The sequence below is a fragment of the Carassius gibelio genome, chromosome A2, assembly GCF_023724105.1.
Source record: "Carassius gibelio isolate Cgi1373 ecotype wild population from Czech Republic chromosome A2, carGib1.2-hapl.c, whole genome shotgun sequence".
Taxonomy (NCBI): domain Eukaryota; kingdom Metazoa; phylum Chordata; class Actinopteri; order Cypriniformes; family Cyprinidae; genus Carassius; species Carassius gibelio.
The window spans coordinates 13215797-13236505 of record NC_068372.1 but is presented as its reverse complement, the minus strand read 5'-3'; the positions used below and the strand labels follow the sequence as shown (position 1 = coordinate 13236505).

The window sequence follows — 20709 nt, the reverse complement described above, 5'->3', positions numbered from 1 at the left end:
CAACATGTAAAAGCCTCTTCCATTATAATGTTAATCACAGTTTTATTTGCTCATATATCAAAAGACAAACATTCTAAAATTCCTGAGGGAGCATATGGGTTAAAATAATTAATTCTATTAAAAGCCAAGTAAATTATACAAATGTATACACAAAAGTGCCATTCAAAAACACTAAATTCATGAAATGTATTACACGTCTTTACAATTTTCTTTAAACAGGTGCTGTAGTCCCTTATGATTTATTCTTGTGCATTGGATCCCATTTATTTAGACCCTGTTCACAGACTGTGATGACCATTCCCAGTTATTTATATCATAAATCTAAAGTTTTTAGTTTTTTTTTTCATTTTTAACAAAATGTATGTCTACTATGTATAACAATACCTTGGTATTAAATTACAAAAACTTAGTTACCACTTCTGCCGGACAACAACGGTTGAGGGAGTGATTTGGAGTAACAAAGTCCAGTAAACGTTAAAACTCTTTGCACTACAAACCAGTGTGTTTATAATTAACATAATACATAAAAATAATATTGTAGACACCGATTTGCAATATCAAGCAGCAAAATTAGCTGTTTTGTACAGCTAAAAAAAAGCTGGAAGTGGTTGAGAGGGCCAGCACACCCATATAAATTTACAAATGGCCGTGCCAGCTATTATGGGAAAAATAAGATTGAAAGAAAATCATCCAAATATGAATATTTCACCTAGTAAGAACCCTGGAATGTGAAAAGGGTCAATTTCCGAAAAGCTCCATTATTTAGCAGCGAATCCTCATGACGTCAGCAGGGCTGAAACTGCTGCTCTGTCTCTTTAAGAACTCTCCACACCTATCGACTGATGTGTGACGTGCGATGACCGCCTATATTTTGGTGCCCCACTACTGAGATTGACCCTTCCACTTCAAGTTCTCTGTAACTTTTATCTCTCACTGTAGAAAATAAGCGACTCTTTTTTTTTTTCTTTTTTTTGGCTGAAATCGCAACAGTAAACGTTAGATGTTTCGTTTGCCGATTTAAAATCGCGAGATCACTTGCGCGATTGAGTTTAGGGCACACATACCTATGCTTTCGGTTATCATCTGTCCATTCAGAACAATGATGTGAACACACTGAATCGGCCTTTTAACGGATTAAAACTCTGCCAGTGGTATGGCATTCACGTCTACGGAGGAAACTCAGAGGTCTACGGAGCAAAGTTGAAAAGGGTCATTTGACTGAAGTGTGGATCCTCCCTGTCATGCTCACACACAGCCATGGTAACTAAAGTATCCCAGCGACTTTCTGAGTGAACGCATCGTGCAATGGGGACTCAGAGAAACGGCTTCAGCAAACGAGAGACTTTCATTCTCTCTGTTGATGTGGGAACAACCTCCATCAGGTGCCATGTGTACGATAAGAGCGCCAGTATCAGGGGGTCCTGCTCCGCGAAGGTAAGTGACTGACCTGTCAGGATTGTGCCAGTGCCTTCCTTGTGTGAGAGATCTGATAGCAGCTTCCTTGTTACAGGTGTCCTTACTTTATCCTCAGCCTGGATGGGTCGAGATTGAACCTGATGATCTGTGGAAGGGCTTTGTGACTGTAGTCAAAGGAGCAGTTCAAGGTCAGACATACAACGCCCCCCAAAACTTTTTGGCCACTTAAATTACTTTTCAGAAATTATGTCACTGCATCAGATGTCAAAACATCAAACCTAGTGGCATGCTTGCAAACAAATTATCTTTAACAAATATTGCACTTTAAATAGCAAACTGCAATCAGTCTCTCTGTGTTTGTGGGGATAAATTGTATTATAATTACATTTAGACACCATTTATTTAAATTTAATTACATTTTTAAATAAATAAAAAAAGATGAATCGAGCCCAACACATTTACTTCTTCTGCATGTGCAGTTTTAACAGGTTTATTATATAAAGTATCATTAATTATACATGTGTATTACTTTTTGAGTAAACAGGAAGTGCAACTAATACACAGCAGATAGTGTTATTGCACATATGTTTATGTGTAATATGGACACTGTATAATTTTACAGTTCAAACATCAAGTATACTAGACTTTAAAAGTCACACAAAAATTGTTATATTACTAAAATATTAATATAATATAATTTTAAATATATAATATAATATGATATTAATTAAATACAGTAGCATCACATGTTGCCTTTTATGAATATAATTTTATGTTTATCAATCAACTAACAAGCAAACAAACTAAAAATACATATATATATATATATATATATATATATATATATATATATATATATATATATATATATATAAATAAGGCTGTATGGAAAGAGAATCTAAAACATGAATCCAGCATATGTTTGATAAGAGAAGGTGGTAATGTACTTTTCAGGGCTACTGTAAATCATGTTGATGTGCAGTCTGATATATTAGTGGGACATCATCTTAATTAAAATGCTAAAAAGCTAGTTGTATTTACTGTAAGAGGTTCCAGGGGTGCATATCAGTTTAGATAGAAGGGCCTTTAAATATCGTCTCAGACAAAGGGAGTCTTCGGTGTCAAAAAGGTTGAGAACTTCTGTGATGAATGTAGGTCCATGATTCTAAAGGTTAGAGGAGTGATAAGACTCCTGTTCTCTCTCTTTGGTTTAGACGCTGGCTTACAGATGTGCCAGATGGAAAGTCTCGGGATCTCAACCCAGAGGGCAACGTTCATGACATGGGACAGGTCTGTATACACTGAATCCTGTGATTGTTCCGCAGAAAACTGAGTGAACTGACTAATGTAGGATTAATTATTGTGTTATCATCCCCAGAAACACGGGGAAACCGTTTCATAATTTCATCACCTGGCAGGACTTGAGGGCGGCCGAGTTGGTGAGATCGTGGAACAGGTCCTGCACTATGAAGGTGAGGCTGCTGTGCATGATGTCCTCTCCTCAAACACATTTCTCTCTCCTTGTGATGAACACTTTTGTATTAGAGAGTGTTTTATGTCTAGACGTGACCCATGCAGAAATACTAGAGAATGTCAGAATCTCAGTGGACAATTACTGGAACAGATCAGTCAACATAATCCACATGACCACCATCTTGGCTTGACATTCACTATTCATACATTATTGCATTATCATTACTGTTCAAAAGTTTTAATAATACAAAATATTTAAATTTCTAATAAATGCATTAAAAACCTTGAAAAGATTTAATTGTTTCAACACAAAATATTACTATTCTGAACATTGATGATGATATTAAGAAATGTTTCTTAAGGACCATTAGAATGATATTAGAATGATTTCTGAAGCATTGTAATTATATATATATATATATATATATATATATATATCAAAAGTTTTTTTTATTTGTAGTAATATTTTACAGTATTTTTTTCTTACTGTATTTTGATCAAATGAACTCTTCCTTGATCAGACTTTTCAAAAACTTGCCAACTCCTTTCTGAACCTTTGTCTTACAGTTAATTAATACCAGTTTACAGCAGTTTATTACGAAATACAAACTATGTATTGTTTAGACCGTGACATTTTGTAGAGTTTATCGTTCATTGTGTACATCAGTGAATGAGTGTTTCATTCCAAGTCCTGTGAGCTAAATGAGCAACACAGCTGTGAAACAAGAACCCCTCTGACTGCTCGGACACGGATCGACTAAATATCTGTGCAAGGTGCTGACAGGGAATGTGGATGGGAATATTTGGCCTGTGGGTATCTTTGTGACACATGCTAAAAGTGCGCAGGTCTGAGTCAGCAGAATTCCTCCATTAGAAGCAGATTTGAGTTATGTGTTTGAAACCCAGTGTGGTCAGGAAATGGTTGTTTGGCTTGTACCATTTACACTAATTGGTTTTTGTCCCATCATTGCAGAGATACAGATTGTCTATCAGTTTGTACAAGACATTTTTGATTGTGTGAGAAATGACAAGCCATGGTATTTCAGAGCAAACATCCCTGTGTATGCAGTCACAAGTAGAACTGGTTATTTGAGGAACATTTTTTTGAGTATGTTATCATTAAGGGCAGAGGTCGAGACTGAAGGTTGGGGTCTGCTTTTCTATTTTTCTTCAAGTTCCTCTTAGGGTTTTTAGTTTTTGGTTCCTCCCAAGGTTTCAGTCAACGATTGAGTTTTGGTTCCTTGCCACTGTCACCTTTGGCTTGCTTAATTGGGGACAGTTTCTGGCATTATTGTTCGGCTTGATGGCACAGACACTATTGGAAGAGAGCTGAACTGGATGATCATCAGTGAATTGACTTTAATTAAAAAACAGAATGTTTGTTATTTTCCTCTTACATTACTTAAAAACTATTTTCCTGTTTGAGACTAAGGCTTGACTTGACTTAAATACATTTTCAGCAGGTTTAAATTTTTCGGTAAACTTTGAAGCACATTTCTTTTCATGTATGTTTTATGGCAGACCGTACACGGCGTGATGAAGACGCTGCACTTCCTCACCAGACAGAAGCGGTTCCTTGCCGCCAGCCTGGTAGTTTTTTCCACCCAGCATGTGTCTCTGCGTCTTGTCTGGGCCTTGAACAATATCCCTCAGGTAAACCAGGAGTAGTTACGACATTCATGACATTCAGCATTTGTCTTCTCTAGGGCTGGTATATTTAACCTAACCTTCTCTCTCCTCAGTTGCGGCAGGCGGTCGAAAACGGCTCCTGTTATTTTGGGACCATAGACACCTGGCTGCTGTACAAACTGACTAAAGGTGGGTATTTCACTATGAAATAGAAATGTTGTCCTGATGTATAGAAGTTATTTGAATTTCTGAGTGCATAATGTTCTCAAAGATTCCTTTGAGGGGTTGCTGTAATTTAACCAGTTAGATCTGTAGGCTCTTCAGAGTGATCAGCTCAATGGAAGCGTGCGACAGATCAGATGTCTTACATCACTGACTGACACTATTCTTAGAAAGCAATTTCCCCTCAACACTTGACAAAAGAGTAATGAATGTAACACACCAGTGTAATGAGTAGATAATCATAAGCAGTCATATATACAGTGATGATTTTACAGTACTTATCAAATCATTGATATGGGTGGCCAGGAGCCAGTGAGAGAGTGTATTAGGGATGCATCGATCCGATACTCCGGATCGTTATCGGCTCCGATACTGGCATTTTCTGCTGATCAGGTATCGGTCAGAATAGACCGATCCAAACCGATATTGTGCGTGCACTATTCTGTGTTATTGTTGAGCCCCACGAAAGGTACAAAAACATTATAAAGCACCAAAACGTTTTGTTCTAAAGCGGTTCTATCTGATGTACAGATTAATATTGAAGTCATTAAATTGAATTTCACAAACTCTTCTCTCCGCTGCGGCTGTCTGTCATCCTCCATTCAGCAATCAAACGGTGTGTTGCGTTCAGTTACTACAGTCAGAACGTAGAAACTCTCTTCAATAGCGCCCAGTAATTGAGGTTTAAAACTGTTTAAAGAAATGGCCCAATAAACTAATGCACAGATTTAATACACTACGTACAAATATATCTTCCCTTTGTACTAGTGATGCCCATTTCACAAACGAAGTTTGATTTAACCGGTTCTTCTTAGTGAACCGGTTGAACCAGTTCCACAACTCGGACTAAATAGTTTTAAACGTCTCGTGTCTCCAGTAAGCGTTAATCCACGAATTATTTAAGTTATTTACTTTTTTAATGTGGCCAACACTCCCTCTTAGTCTAAATAAACCAATATCCCGGAGTAATCCATTTACTCAAACAGTACACTGACTGAACTGCTGTGAAGACAGAACTGAAGATAAACTCGAGCCGAAAAATTCCTTGTTGAGCTTGGCATGGCATAACTTTTTTTAATGTGTGGTGTTTTATTGTTTATTTGTTTATTGCAGGCCTGGTTCATGCAACTGATTACTCTAATGCCAGTGCAACAGCAATATTTGATTCCTATCAGGTCAGTTACAACTGTTTAGTTACTATATTTGTATAATTGCTGTTATCTGATCATTACCTTTGGATTGTGGACTTCAGTACAAACACGTGTGCATTGAGAGATTAGACATTTAAAAACAGAGTTAGAGAGTTCACCCCAAAAATGAAGGTTATCATTTATGCACCTTCATGTTGTCTGTTGTCCCAAACCTGTATGACTTTCTTTCTAACGTGGAACACAAAAGGAGAAAATTTGCTATTCTTGAATATACAATTGCTTCGTTTGAAGACCAGGCCAAAACTATTCCACTTTGCCATAGCACATAACGATTTAAATTCAATCTAAATGTTTCTCAAAATGAATGCACGTGTCTGGATTTCTGGTGCACAGTATTCTAAACGGTATGGGTCAACAGTAAGTGGGTTTAAAAAAATCTTTTTTATTGTTCTATCATTTTTTGGGGGTGAATGATCTTTTTAAGTCTTATCGTGTGTGTGTGTGTGTGTGTGTTGTTCTGTCTTTTGACCATGCAGTGTATTAGAATGTGCTTCTGTAAGTAGTGCTTGTTCTGTCTGTTCTCATAGTGTGTGTGTGTGTGTGTGTGTGTGTGATCATCAGATGTGCTGGAGTGGATTTATTTGCTCACTTCTCTCTATACCTCTATCCATCCTCCCCAGGGTACAGAACACCAGGTACTCATGCACCCTGAATTAATCTGATATTTCAAGAATTCTGTCTAGTCCACTTTTGACTAAACAATCAATGCTCTTTTTTTCTCATATTTAGTCATAAATTTGGCACATGTGATCCATCCATATTCGGGGTGCCCATCCCAATCATGTCTGTTGTGAGTATAAATGCTGTCATGCAGTTTTAATAATATGTGTGTGTGTTTGATTTTGTCTTTTTGGTGCCACAACCCTACCTTTCGTGTCTTTTTCACAGATGGCGGACCAACAAGCAGCCATGTTTGGAGAATGCTGTTTTGACATTGGTGATGTGAAAATTACTATGGGCACAGGGACTTTCATGGACATCAATACAGGAAACAAACCACACACGTCTGTAGCCGGTATGACATTACAGTGCTGATCTTATCTTACCAATCAAGTTTTTCAGAGTAAACTGGAATGAAAGACATGATAAACCATGATAAACCACTCAAACGAATAATTCTAAGCAAACTAAACAGCATTTCTCTTGCTGTTATATGTATAACAGAGAATCTGGAAGCAATGCATCATGGTTTCCACGAAACATTAAGCAACACAACTGGTTTTAGCATTGATAATACAAATGTTTTTTAGCAGCAAATCAGCACATTAGAAGGATTTCTGAATGATCATGTAGTAATGATGCTGAATCATTTTGAAATATATTAAAATAGAAAACACTTATTTTAAATTGTCTTAATGTTTCACAATATTACTGTTTTTACTATATTTTTGATCAAATAAATGCAGCCTCAGTGAACATAAGAGACTTCTCTCATAAACATTAAAAATCACGTTACAACCTCAAACGTGTCGGTTACGTACGTAACCCTCGTTCCCTGATGGAGGGAACGGAGACGTTATGTCGAACAACATATGGGGTCTCACTTGGGAGGCCAATCATCTCTTGAGTTTAAGAGAAAACGCCAATGAAAATTGGCTAGTGGATTTAACATACCTGATAGAGCTGAAGATCTTTGCCCGAACCCGACGGGACCCGTCGGGACCCGACGGGTTCGGTCGTGTTCGGGCTTAATTTCTATCATCTTACGCGGGCTCGGGCCGGGCTCGGGCTTGCGCTCCGGTTTGCGAGGTAAACGAGCGGTCATGTGATGTGTTTAGATTAGCGCGAGAAAGATGCGAAAATGAATGCACATTTGAATAATGTCGGGCTGTAAACAGGTTCGGGCTTTAAAAAAGCTGTCAATCAAAATGTACTTGTCGGGCTCGGGCCGAAACCTGTCGGGCTCGGGTCCTGTCGGGCCTAACTTTTAAGGCCGATTACAGCTCTAATACCTGAGTCTAAATAAAACGGCACAACCTGAACACTGTCACAACCCTGTGGCGCTGCAATTGTCGACATGCCCTGGCGTGCCACAAAAGCTATGCTTAAGGTCGTTACCTTCCCAAAGCCCCAGCGCAAATTCACTGACCTTGGTACCGCTGCTGGAGAAGGCCACGCTGCTCTTCCGCCCACACAAAGTTAGTGGAAGGGATTTCAACCTTCGGAGAAAGATTGCTTCAAATCTTCCCTATTTGTTCATACAGCTTGGCAAGACGATGGGGAAGCGAGCCTTAGGAAAAGGTCGCTACGGAGACCACATCCTACCCGTAGGGAGGTGACATGTGGAGATACTGATATGGACTGGCCCGGGGGGCAGTACTACATATGGAATGGGTCTCTGAGGTGGGTCCTACCTTAGAGTAGGGATGGAACAGCTGCCAGAAGAGACTGACAGAGCGGGTCTGTCAAGGGAAGACACGGGTTTGCCAAGAGGGAAACCTTACCGTGGAAGAATACACATATGGGATTACCTGTAGGGAATCAAGCCATGTGAACACCTAGCCCACTACAGGGGCTTTCTGCGTCAGCATCTTGAATGGGAGCTTGTGCAGGGCCCGATTCAAGACTCGCAGATCCAGGATAGGCTGAAGACCACCGCTTTTCTTGGGTACGATGAAGTAAGGGCTGTAAAACCCCGTCCTCATCTCGACTGGAGGGACCGGCTCGATTGCATCCTTCGCCAACAGGACAGCAATCTCCTCGCACAAGACAGAGGCGTCCTGGACTGCCACCAAAGTCTCGAGGATGCTATTGAATGTGGGAGGTCACCGGACAAACTGAATCGCGTAACCGAGTCAGACCTCAGGCTGAGGCGCTGCCCGCGATGGAATGGTCGCCACAAGAAGATCACATTGGGGCAAGATGTGCTGGATGGCCTCAGTCTGCTTTTGCACCGCCGAGAACTGCTGGGCAAAGTCCTTGACCGTGTCGCCGAACAGGCCTGCCTGGGAGAAGGGAGCATCGAGAAAGCGGGCTTTGTCATCTCGGCCAGGGTCAGCCAGAGATGGCGCTCCTGGACCACCAGCGTAGACATCGCCTTCCCGAGGGACCGCACCGTGACCTTCGTCGCCCATAAGGCAAAGTCAGTCACCGTGCGCAGTTCCTGCATCAACCTCGGGTCGATACCACCCTCGTGCATTGATTTCAGCACCTTTGCTTGGTGTACCTGCAGGATAGCTTGGCCCGCAGCGCTGTAAGCCTTGGCAGCCAGAGCGGCCGACAGCTTACAGGCCTTGAATGGGAGACGTGGAAGATTCCTCCAAGTGGCGGCATTTTGTGGGCACAGGTGCACCGCAACCGCTCTCTCCACCTGGGGAATGTCCACGTACCCCCTGGCTGCCCCGCCATCGAGGATGGTGAGGATGGAAGAGGGAGACAAGCGGTTTCTGGCCGTGAAAGGGGCCGTCCACGACTTTGTCACCTCTTCATGCACCTCCGGAAAGAAAGGAACTGGGGCAGAATGAGGTTGTGAGCCGCGCTCCGCACCGAGAAACCAATCATCCAGCAGCAAGTGCTCGGGGCTGGCCGGTGTAGTCACCTCCAGCCCGATACTCACGGCTGCCCGGGCAAACATGGCCGACAACTCCAAGTCAGATTCAGCAGCAGCCCAGTGGGGCGTGGCCCGGTGGAGAAGCTCCCACTGTAACCCTCAGATCTCTCAGAGCGCCAGCCGGCGGTCCCCTGCTCGAGCCAGAGAAACCGGGACGGGTGGCGACAGAGGGGTCTGCTGCACTCTCCTTGAGGAGTGAGAGACGCGATCGCAGCGCTGCCATGTTCATACGCCCACAATAGATGCATGAATCATCCACGAGCGCAGCCTCAGTGTGTTAGACGCCCAGACACTGCAGACAACGCTTGTGACCGTCAAACCGAAGACAGGAAATGTCCGCATTCAGAAGGACACGGACGAAACGGCATCTTGAAAAAGACGCGAATCGTCTGTGATTTGCTCTTTTTGAAACTGCACTTTTAGCCGAAGCGCCCAGGGGAATCGCTCACAGGGACACCGCTGTACTGCGCCGTCACACCGACCAGGAACGGCTCTCCAACACACAGATAAAGGCTTTGTAGAGACTGGATACATCAACTACTCGGTTCCGAAGCAAAAATCGAATGAGTGGATGCACTTGTCACCCTATTTATACCCGTTGGCATGGGGAGTGGCTCAGGTATGTTAAATCCATTAGCCAATTTTCATTGGCATTTTCTCTTAAACTCAGAGATGATTGGCCTCCCAAGTGAGACCACATATGTCGTTCGACATAACTCGTAGTGACCGACAGATAGGGAACCTTTGAACAGTCATGTACATCACTTTAGGTTAGGGTACAATTTGTTGGTCTCTCTTTATATCTCTTTATTTCATCTGTTTTCTGGTTAGGCCTTTATCCTCTGGTGGGCTGGAAGATCGGTGCTGATGTTGTGTATCTGGCTGAAGGTAATGCCGCTGGAACAGGTGCTGCCATTAAATGGGCCCAGGATCTTGGTAAGGACGAGGACTAATGTGCATTTACAAGGTTACACATATCTGAACTTGAATATATATTTTTCACTACATAAAAACATAAAACATTCCAGATCGTAGATGCATTATTGTAGTGTCATTTCTTTGGTGCCTGTCTTACAGAGCTCTTTTCTGATGTGATGGAGACTGAGGCCATAGCCACTAGTGTGGAAGACTCAGACGGCGTGTATTTTGTGCCTTCTTTCAGCGGCTTGCAGGTGTGTGTGTTTGTGTGTATTCTTGATACTGTTTTTAAGTCGCTGTTATCTCAAGGATTTGTTGTAAATATGAGAGGTTTTTAAATGGTGTCATGTCATTTCAAGATGTTCTCTCTTTATGTGGTGCAGGCCCCTCTGAATGATCCTAAAGCTTGTGCCTCCTTCATGGGCTTAAAACCATCCACAACCAAGAGACATCTAGTCCGAGCTATTCTGGAGTCTATAGTGTTCAGGTGAGCTTGAAAGATCTGACTGTATCAACATAAGATCTCTCCTCAGTCAAAGAATGTGATCTGTTAAAGCTGTAAAACGTCAGAAGGGACTGTTTGTGTCAGAATGAAAAATTAACCAGGGCTTCGGGAAAAATGGGCAAATATCAGCCCCTAATAAAAGAAAAAGATTGTTAATTTGTGACATTAGTACACTGTGCAACCAAATTAATCAATCAGTTCTCATATAGACGGTTTCAACGACAACAACATAAACAAACGTTACTGCACATGCTCGCTTTTGTGGACCTAACTTAACTTCCAGTAGACTTCCAAATAGAATCAATAAAAACAGCCAAGTCCCTCTAGAGTAGAGTTTTTTTGATAACAAACAAAATATGTTTGCTGCGTAAATCAGGTGGACTTAATGAAAATGCAAATTAATTATTTCCGAGCAGGAGATGCATAAAGCGCGAGAAATAGAGGTTTCCACATTAACAGCTGTAAACAAAGCAGAACTATGCTCACAAACGCTGCGTTAGAAGGCATATAACATGCAAGTCTTCCTTTGTAAATAGCAATATAAAAACACCCGTGCCTCGTTTTGATATTTAAACAGATAAATGTAAGGGATTATTATTATTATTAAACGTGCAGTACATAACGTTACTCGTGTTTATTCAACGAAGCCTTTTTGAAAATCGATCAGTTTTAAAATCGTGGTGAGTCTCCAAAAATGAATAAATGTATGGGAACACATCCTCTCAGCACATCCACCTGAGCCCAACTTCAGTCTACTCATCACCTTGCCTTTAACTGCGTTTGTAGATGGCACCGCAGCCAGACCGATATACACAACACAGACCGGAAGTTAACTTAGGGCCAGGCGCGTGCGCCCGATGAAACCGTCTATACAAAGTGCTGGATTGCTTCAAATCATCTGTTTTTGTTCTTGTTCTGATAAAATGCAAGATAACATTAATAAATGATTAATACTGGTGGAAATGAAAATATTTGAGCATCAGAACATTATAGGACAATGGAAATAGACTTTGTCGACTGTATGTGTTTTTCGAGGCATATCCAATCCTATTTGTTGAATTTAGCTTAGTATTTAACACTTAAGATTTATTGATAAACTAAAAATTAATTCTCTGCAATTAATGCACCACTATTGCTAAACCATCACAACAGGTTATTTTTTTTATTTTTTTTTAATGGCAGGCAGTGGTCACACTATGCAATTTATAGACAAGTTTATCCCCAGAAAACCTTCAAATTCTTAGGCCACTTCTAACTAAATATGAGATTGGACCATGTATACATACATACACACACACACGTGGAATTTTTTCTGTTCCTTTATGTATGTCATAACGAGATGCATGATACATGGGTTATTCTCATATATTTTTTATATTGATCGATTTTTGGATTGTTCTCTCACTTAGATTAAGTTATTATATAAAGATTAACTTTAATAAAATGTTATCTCCAGCAAATCTCAAAATGAATATCCATTTTTCATGCTGTACGTTTTAATGTTGTCAAAAATATATTAAACTTACCAACCCCATCTCATGAGAAAATACAAGTTTTTTTATTTTTATTTAAACAAGTTAGCAGTTTAATATGATTGTGTATGTTCTGATTCTGATTTTCAGGAACAAGCAGCTCTTTGAAGTCATGCTCAGAGAAACCCGTATTCCTATCACTAAAATCAGGTGAGGGTCTCGCTCTGTTAGTTTGTCATATTACATAGCTTGATCCTGCCTGTCTGAACATTTGCATATTGCTACACATTTACAGGGCAGATGGAGGTGTTTGCACCAATAATTTCATCATGCAACTCACAGCTGATCTGTTGGGACGTAAAATAGAACGTCCAAGCCACTTTGACATGTCCTGCCTTGGAGCTGCTTTTGTTGCAGGACTAGGAACAGGTGAGGAACAAGCCACATTAAAATGCAAAAAGTAAACCATTCCTTATTTAGGCTTTATTCGTCTTAACTCTATAAAGTCTTTTGTATCATAATTGGTACACAAATTTCAGATGTCAGAATAAAGGGTTAATCTGGCCATTTTTTTTTCTTCTAAATTGTCCTGTAGGCTACTGGAGGAGCCAAGAAGAGCTGAAGAAGCTTTTGACCACTGACCAACATTTCCTTCCCCGGAGGAGTAAAGCAGACTGGGACAAGGGCAGTCCGTACAGAAGTGTACTGCAGGGCTGGGAGAGGGCTCTTCAGCGCTCTATGCACTGGTACAGCCAGCCCTGATTTCCCAGAATACAAGCTGATTCTGTAAACTCCTTGTTCATGCGAACAGGTTTAGGGCGGTTCTCTCTCACACCGAGAAAACACTTGAAATGTATGATTTCCAATCTGGATTTGGAAACTCGCTTATCAACTTAGTTACAGTTTTGCCAAATCACGAGGGATTTTACAGATTTACATGTTGTTGGTGTAAATCCAAGTCACCTAGCTGTGAATCCAGTGGAATTATGATGATGAGGTGACAGGCTGCAGCACAATTCTTAATTCAGAATAAGACCGATGTATTGTTATGATTTTGCCAATCAATACTTTATTCATTAGACACTAAAAACCAATAAGTGCCACTATCCAACTACTGTTTTTTATATATATATATATATATATATATATATATATATATATATATATATATATATATATATATATATATATATATATATATATATATATATATATATATATATATATGAAAAAATTAATTTAACTTGCTACGTGCCTTAATGAGGTGCTTTTGTACAAGAGGTCATCAGTGAGGTACCTCAGTTACTCATCTCCCAAAAGATGATATCTCACCCGAAAAGAGTATTGTAATTATGTGTAATTTGTGTTGTTTACATAGATGGGAGTTAAGAAAAAATTACTGCTCTTTTTATTTTTTTCATCATACACTGTTAACACACACTGCATTCATTGCATGTATGGTAATTTATACAAGCATTTATTAATGCTGTTGAAATTTTCATGTAATTTTAGTTGATATTTTTGTATTGCATATATATAAAGACTTGGCATTGTTTTTTTTTTGTTTTTTTTAAATCCACTGTATTTCATAATACATAGAGAATGCTGCACACATGGGAAACTTGATACCCTAAAGTACTATATTTTCTAAAGGATTTTTTATTATTATTATTATTTTTTTTGCTTTATGAATCCAACATGCTACTTGTTTGTATGCTAAACATTAGCAGGGTCACAGTTTGCCACATCATACTATCAACAGTGGCTAATAATAGCATACATTCAACTGTAGTAAAAAATGAGTAACTGTGAAACGGTATAATATCCTAGGCTTTTATCAGGATCTTAATGAGTGAATGGAGAGAATATTTGTAAAGATAAATGTATTAATAGGTTGTCCAAGAACTCTTAACATTGTGCCATGTTTCATTGTCAGTATGTAAAATTAGTTGATTTTGATAAATATTCAGGTTCAAATTGTATGGATTGTCATGCAAATAAAGCAATGGTTTTCATTGTGGGGTCAATGACCTGATAAACATTGTAAAATGCATGGGTCTAAAAATTTAAAGCAATGTTTTAATGAAAGTGATGGGACTCCCTATGTCTTATAACTGAGTCTGCCGAACAATGTTATAAAATAATAAAGCCTTTCAATAAAAAGCTGAACCGAATAAGGAATCATTAATTATATGGGTCAAGGATTCTAGGAAGAAATTATAGCAGATTTATTTATAATAACTTTAAAATTATAATCTCGGGGCATGTATTATGTGTGTGTGTGGTTGTGTGTGTTTGGCTTTATCGTGTGTTAAATTTATTATATAATTGAATTTATTTATAGTCCGTGGGCGTAGGAAACGGATGTCGGGTTTGCTATTGGTCGATCTAGCTGTCAATCATCTAGTAAAGTGGGCGGGTTTAAAGGAAAATGGCTACTTTGTCTGTCGTAGAGCCTCAAGAGATGGAAGGTGAGCTAACTTGTCTATTTTTAATGATTTATTTTCAACAAAGCCTCTATTAAGCCAGAGATTATTCTTTTTGATTTCTTTAATCAAGCTGAGATTTTATTTTTAATCAGTTAACTTAGTGCTCTTACCATTAATTCAGCTTCTAATCTTGTGATTGTTTACGTTTATCACACAGCTAACTAACGTTAAAGCTAACTTACTTTTATAGTCTGCACGCATGAAATGGGGATAAAAACTGCTTCATTTCTTGATCATTTGAGTGAATTTAAATACCGGCCCCGTTTTCAGCTGTGTGTGTTGTAGTGTAACGTTACATGCCGTCAAAGCCAGCACACCTTGATAGTTAGCAGATGTAGCCCACCAGTTCACGTTACCTGTCAAAATCTCACCTGTTCGTATTGATAAACTAAAGCCTAGGAGAAGCTGGATATGAGCTTTCAGAAGTGACATATCGAGCTTTTCTCGACGCTGCTGTAACGTATCAGCACAGTTTGCTCTCATGATGCTGCGGGATGAGGGTGTGTGGGGTGGGTTCATTTAATGGATGGGGGCTTTGAAATTCTGAAGTCCTTTCATATTAAAGTAGGTGTTATCACGATTCTTTAGCCCAGATAACAGCAGTGGCATTTTGGAAGCTGGTTAGTACTTGTGAGTGTGTCCTAATTAATCATAAAGTCTGCGATTTTTAAAGTTGACAGGAGGGGTGAGTCTGAGGAATCTGGTGATGATGAGGCCAAGAGGAAGAGTCTCAATGGAGAAGTCGAGTCCCTGCAAACCCCCTCGACTGGTGAGACCACCTTGCAGGAGGGGAAAACTATTAAAACGATGATCTTCATAATCCTAACCGCTTCTCTTATTTTCCTTTTTAGTACCTGAGGAGTCACCTGTTGACATGGACACCATAACCTTAGACCCAGATGAAGAGGTGATGAGATAGAGATTTTGAGAGGATTGACAGATGATGTTATTAGCACCATGATTCACGGTGTCTTGATTGTTTATTTAGGATGTGGATCTGGTCCACTGCCGCATTGGGAAGATTGAGGGGCTGCAGGTTCTTCGGAAGGCAAAGGTGAGAGTATCAAATGCTGTTTTCTTTTAGGTTATGTAGTAAGGTTGTATAGTTACTGGATAAAGTGGCTTATTTGGAGTATCATTTAATTATGCCCAATTACAGATCTTAAATTGAGTCATTTTCTTTGTTTCTATCATCAGACAATTTCTCTTAGGCAAAACCTCATCAAATGCATTGAGAACTTGGACAGCCTTGTCTCACTGAGGGAACTGGATCTTTATGACAACCAGATCCGCAAACTAGAGAATCTTCAGGCCCTAACAGAGCTCGAGTGAGTCAAGCGTGAAGATGCTTATTTTGATACTTAGACCATTTTTTGTTTATTTTCCTCAAAAAAGCATTTAAAAATCTATATATTTATACACTGCTATTGAAAAGCTTGCCGTCAGAGTGTGTGTGTGTGTGTGTGTGTGTGTGTGTGTGTGTGAGTGTATATATATATATATATATATATATATTTTTTTTTTTTTACTGTATTTATAATCAAGTAAAACAAACTTGCTAAGCAAGATTACTTCTGACTCCAAACATATGAGCATTATTGTACATACAGTGAATTTGAGTGAAGAAACCATTTTATGATAAGCATGTTTTTAATTTTTGTATTCTGATTCCTTGTGGTATTTTCGGGGGACAGATGTAAGTGAAGAAAAAAGCTTTGTTAAATCAAAATCCTGAAAGCCTTACAAAACCATCATGAATGCTAAGAATTTTATGAACTGGTTTCTAAAAGCTTTACGCCGTCTCTTGTAAAAGCTACAAATACATGCGGTTTCCTCATTTGTGGTTGTGATCTGCAGGCAGCTAGATGTATCATTCAACTTACTGAGGAAGATTGAGGGATTGGAGTGTCTCACAAAAATCAAGAAACTCTTCCTGCTTCATAATAAGATTGCGAGCATTGCTAACCTCGATCAACTGACGAGCCTCCAGATGCTTGAGCTGGGCTCTAACCGCATCAGGGTGAGACATCCAGATTCTTCTTTGCTTTCTGTTTAACATTTCTATTTGTTTCCTGGCTTGAATTCTGTGTATAGAAATGCTTATGTTCTGTAAATTTTAGGTTATTGAGAATCTGGATTCTCTTACTACTTTGGAGAGTTTGTTCCTCGGCACAAATAAAATCTCTCAGCTACAGAACCTTGATGGATTGCACAATCTCATGGTTCTCAGTATCCAGGTGCGTTTGTGCTAGAAAGGTTTTTTGTGTGTGTTTTTTTTTACTTTGTTGGTGTTAACACCTGTTCCTGTCTTAACAGAGTAACCGCATCACGAAGTTGGAGGGACTCCAGAATCTTGTCAATCTGCGAGAGCTTTACTTGAGTCACAATGGCATTGAAGTCATTGAGGGCCTTGAGAACAATGTAAGATCTACCATGGTCGCCCACAGATGCAATACTTTTACCTGTCAATTCCAAAATGATGTTTGCACTAAATATCTGTGGCTTAGCATTGGTTTACAATCCTGTTAAATATCTGTAGCAAATTGCAAGATAAAGAAAGCACCATAAAATGCATGTTAAGGAGCTGTCAAACTAGAAACTGTCTAGTATGTAGCAGTTTTGTGCTGAATATCCACGTTTCTCCAGCTTTTCTGAAGTTGTCTGACTCTTCGCTGCACCTTTACTCCACAGGGGATTTCTGTGTGTTCTGATCTGCCGACACTTCAGTGGTTTTATTTTTATCCGCCCCAAATATTTTAGTTCTAGAGTATACATAGCTTTAATATTTCTTTTCTTTCTTTTTTAGAAAAAGCTGACAACTTTGGATATCGCTGCAAACAGGATAAAAAAGATTGAAAATATCAGCCATCTGACTGAATTAAAAGAATTTTGGGTAAGATGTTAGCATGTCTCTAATAATAATTGTCACACACAAACATGATCGCGGCATGATCTAATGTGTAGCGTCTTATCAACGCTCTGTCATGCATTGAGCGCAACGCGTTTCTTCTCCCTCTTCACGTTTTGTCCATTTTCTCCACTGCTCTTAACAGTCCGTGTGACTACTCCTAACAATTTTAGGCCTTAAGACCTCTTTTAAAGATTAAGATTCTTTCTGAATTACTTTCTTCTTTACTAGGATATCTTCTTTCATTTTAAGAGGAAACACCCACATTTCTAAGGATGTGCAAGGCATCGAACCCCCAACTGTTAGAATGTTGTTACTAGGAGCAACTCTTAGCACTAAGATTTTTCATGAATACGGGCCCTGGTCATTAGAAATACATGGCTGGAGTTTATTTTTAATGATGATTTAGTCCTGAAAGCAGATGTGCTGCTTAATATTTTTGTGGAAATAGTAAAAAAAAAAAAAAAAAAAAGATTAAAGAATAAAAGTGGGGGGGGGACGACAGTATTTCTTAGAAATATAAATCTTTTGTAATAACTAGTATGTGTCTTTTACGGTCACTTTTGATCAATTTAATATATCTTTGCAGAATAAAAGTATTATTTAAAAAAATTAAAATAAATCTTACCAACCCCAAATTTTTGAATGGTAGTGTATGTAAAATATGTACTTAAGACTATTGATTTAGAATGCTTATATGCATATTTGTATATGCATGTGTGTGTGTGTGTGTGTGTGTGTATATGTGAGAATCATTAGACATTGTTTTGCTCCTTATACAGATGAATGACAACCAAATTCATAACTGGGCAGACTTGGATGAACTCAAGAATGCCAAAGGTCTAGATACTGTCTACCTGGAGAGAAACCCTCTGCAGAAGGACCCTCAGTACAGACGCAAGATCATGTTGGCTCTTCCCAGTGTCAGGCAGATTGATGCCACCTTCATCCATTTCTGATCATCCACCTCAATGTGCCCTCCCTCACCCAAATCATCCACAGCATACTATAAACACACTATATCTCCCTGATGCACCTCCTAGACACAGTCTGGTGTCTGCCCTATTTATGTCTTTTATTTACTTTTGAACAAGAAAAAAGAGGAATCTCACTCTCTCAGTGTTGCTGGCACCTTTACTCACACAGAGACTGTATACCTATGCTCTGACTTATGCTATCATGTGAATTGCTTGTTAATTTATTTTATCAGTTTAGGAACTGATTAGTCTGAGCTCAAAGGAGCTGATGCCTGTTGCTCCGAAAACATATCAGCGCTAAAACTTACTGCCCTTAGCATTTCAGTAAGGAAATAGTTGCATCGTAGTTATCCCTTCTCTCGCTCTCCCTCTATCCATGTAGGACCAGGTCGTTTAAAATCAGGCATTTCCACCATGTATGATTTACATCAGGCACGGAGGTCTTATTTACTTTAAGAGGTGGTAAAAAGGTCAGAGTTCACATTGTATTGAGAGACTGAAGATGGCTATGAGGAAATTCTTATTCTATGATGTGACCAGGGACAATTTGTGAGAGCGTTATGCTCTTATGAATTCAGTTTGCATATCAGTTCTGTTTCTGGTTGAATCAGTATGTTAACATTTTGGCTCGTTGAAATATGACTACTCACATTGTTCATTCTTCCTAAAGGTTATGCCACAATCTTAAGTCATTTTATGCATTCCACAGAGCAAGGCGATATCAGGGGATTAGTTTTTTTTTTTTTTTTTTCTTATATTAAATATCACATGCACTCAAAATATTCACACACAGACCCCTCATGTTAATGTATGGTCTGGGGAGTTGTTTTCTTCTCCCCCAGCACTAGGTGAATGGAAGAGTGTGTTCACTGTGTTTGGCCACTCCCATTTGAGGAGAGGGGAGGGGGTCTGAGGGGTTTCACTCAGCTGATTCTTTATGGAATGAACCCAGTCCCTTTAAAAGGGTTAAAGAACAACTGCATACGATCGTTTTTAATTTGCTCAAATTTTCACTTTGTTTTACAAGCTTGGTTGACTGTTTTAGAATTGAATGTACTATAAATAAATTGAATTTGAACAATGCTCACCCATCTGATGTTTGTTTTGCATTCAAGACATGCGGGTCACATCTGATTTCAGGATGCAACTCATTTTACATAAATATTAATAGCACTTAGCGCTTTAGTGGCCATTGCTAAATATTGCAATATTGGAGGCCAAGATCCTATTCGAAATGTTTTAAAGGATATTCCATTCCACACATTAATATATTGACATTAATATATTCTGTCCGTCTCAGATCAGTATTTTTCACAAGAGCATTCTTAAATTTAAGAATCTGGCAAACGATATTGATCGACATAAGCTTCTAATAAAAACGTGTTGCAAGTGTGCTGAATAAAGAAGGTCACGAGTCATGTATAAATATAAAACATATGTCATTAAATCATAGTATATAACAGCAATTATTTGCATAATAATTTCTTTCAGTATACCAATATGATCACAGTACAATATGCATTAGCTAAAATAGGCTACCATTTATTATTTCTAGCCTCTATTTTACCATTAATTGGGCTTGTATTACATTCATGCATATATTTACAAATTTCAGTAGCCTATGCATAATGTACTTCAGATTAGCAGTCTAATTATTTATGATTTATGGATTTTTTTTTACAGTCTATGATTTTGAGTAACTAGCAAAGACTACAAGTGTTATTTAGTGTCCCTCTACTTTACAACAGTTCAAATAAACTTCATCAACAAATCATAAAATGTTTGCCATTTTCAATCTTAAAGGGGGGGTGAAAGGCTAGTTTTCACTCAATATCCTGTTAATCTTGAGTACCTATAGAGTAGTACTGCATCCTTCATAACTCCAAAAAGTCTTTAGTTTTATTATATTCATAAGAGTCTGTACCGATTTTTCCCGGAA

The 20709-nt window shown here is 39.0% G+C and overlaps 2 protein-coding genes across 2 annotated transcripts; both read left to right on the top strand.

The window, feature by feature from the left end:
* The first annotated feature begins 863 nt into the window (after positions 1–863).
* Positions 864–14565, top strand: LOC128026980 (putative glycerol kinase 5). The gene is made up of 16 exons (XM_052614301.1): positions 864–1434; positions 1511–1604; positions 2631–2706; positions 2795–2888; positions 4411–4542; positions 4632–4707; positions 5854–5915; positions 6513–6586; positions 6681–6741; positions 6840–6966; positions 10333–10437; positions 10579–10673; positions 10803–10906; positions 12547–12606; positions 12692–12825; positions 12992–14565. The coding sequence occupies exons 1-16, from the start codon at positions 1306–1308 to the stop codon at positions 13156–13158; spliced, it is 1590 nt and encodes a 529-aa protein (XP_052470261.1). The 5' UTR covers positions 864–1305; the 3' UTR covers positions 13159–14565.
* A 192-nt stretch (positions 14566–14757) lies between these two features.
* On the top strand, positions 14758–19857 carry LOC128026953 (protein phosphatase 1 regulatory subunit 7). The gene is made up of 10 exons (XM_052614259.1): positions 14758–14867; positions 15559–15654; positions 15737–15792; positions 15874–15939; positions 16083–16213; positions 16743–16905; positions 17006–17122; positions 17202–17306; positions 17692–17778; positions 18576–19857. Exons 1-10 carry the CDS (start codon positions 14828–14830, stop codon positions 18750–18752), a joined length of 1038 nt encoding a protein of 345 aa, XP_052470219.1. The 5' UTR covers positions 14758–14827; the 3' UTR covers positions 18753–19857.
* The last annotated feature ends 852 nt before the right edge of the window (positions 19858–20709 follow it).

What these genes read in the sequence shown, in the direction of transcription:
- LOC128026953 (XM_052614259.1), top strand. Translation starts at nt 14,828, where the DNA reads ATGGCTACTTTGTCTGTCGTAGAGCCTCAAGAGATGGAAG. An exon ending in CCTGCAAACCCCCTCGACTG is followed by an intron (nt 15,655 to 15,736) that starts GTGAGACCACCT and finishes TTTCCTTTTTAG; the next exon opens with TACCTGAGGAGTCACCTGTT. An exon ending in TTGAGGGCCTTGAGAACAAT is followed by an intron (nt 17,307 to 17,691) that starts GTAAGATCTACC and finishes TTTCTTTTTTAG; the next exon opens with AAAAAGCTGACAACTTTGGA.
- LOC128026980 (XM_052614301.1), top strand. Translation starts at nt 1,306, where the DNA reads ATGGGGACTCAGAGAAACGGCTTCAGCAAACGAGAGACTTTCATTCTC. An exon ending in CCATCCCAATCATGTCTGTT is followed by an intron (nt 6,742 to 6,839) that starts GTGAGTATAAAT and finishes TCTTTTTCACAG; the next exon opens with ATGGCGGACCAACAAGCAGC. An exon ending in ATTCCTATCACTAAAATCAG is followed by an intron (nt 12,607 to 12,691) that starts GTGAGGGTCTCG and finishes ACACATTTACAG; the next exon opens with GGCAGATGGAGGTGTTTGCA.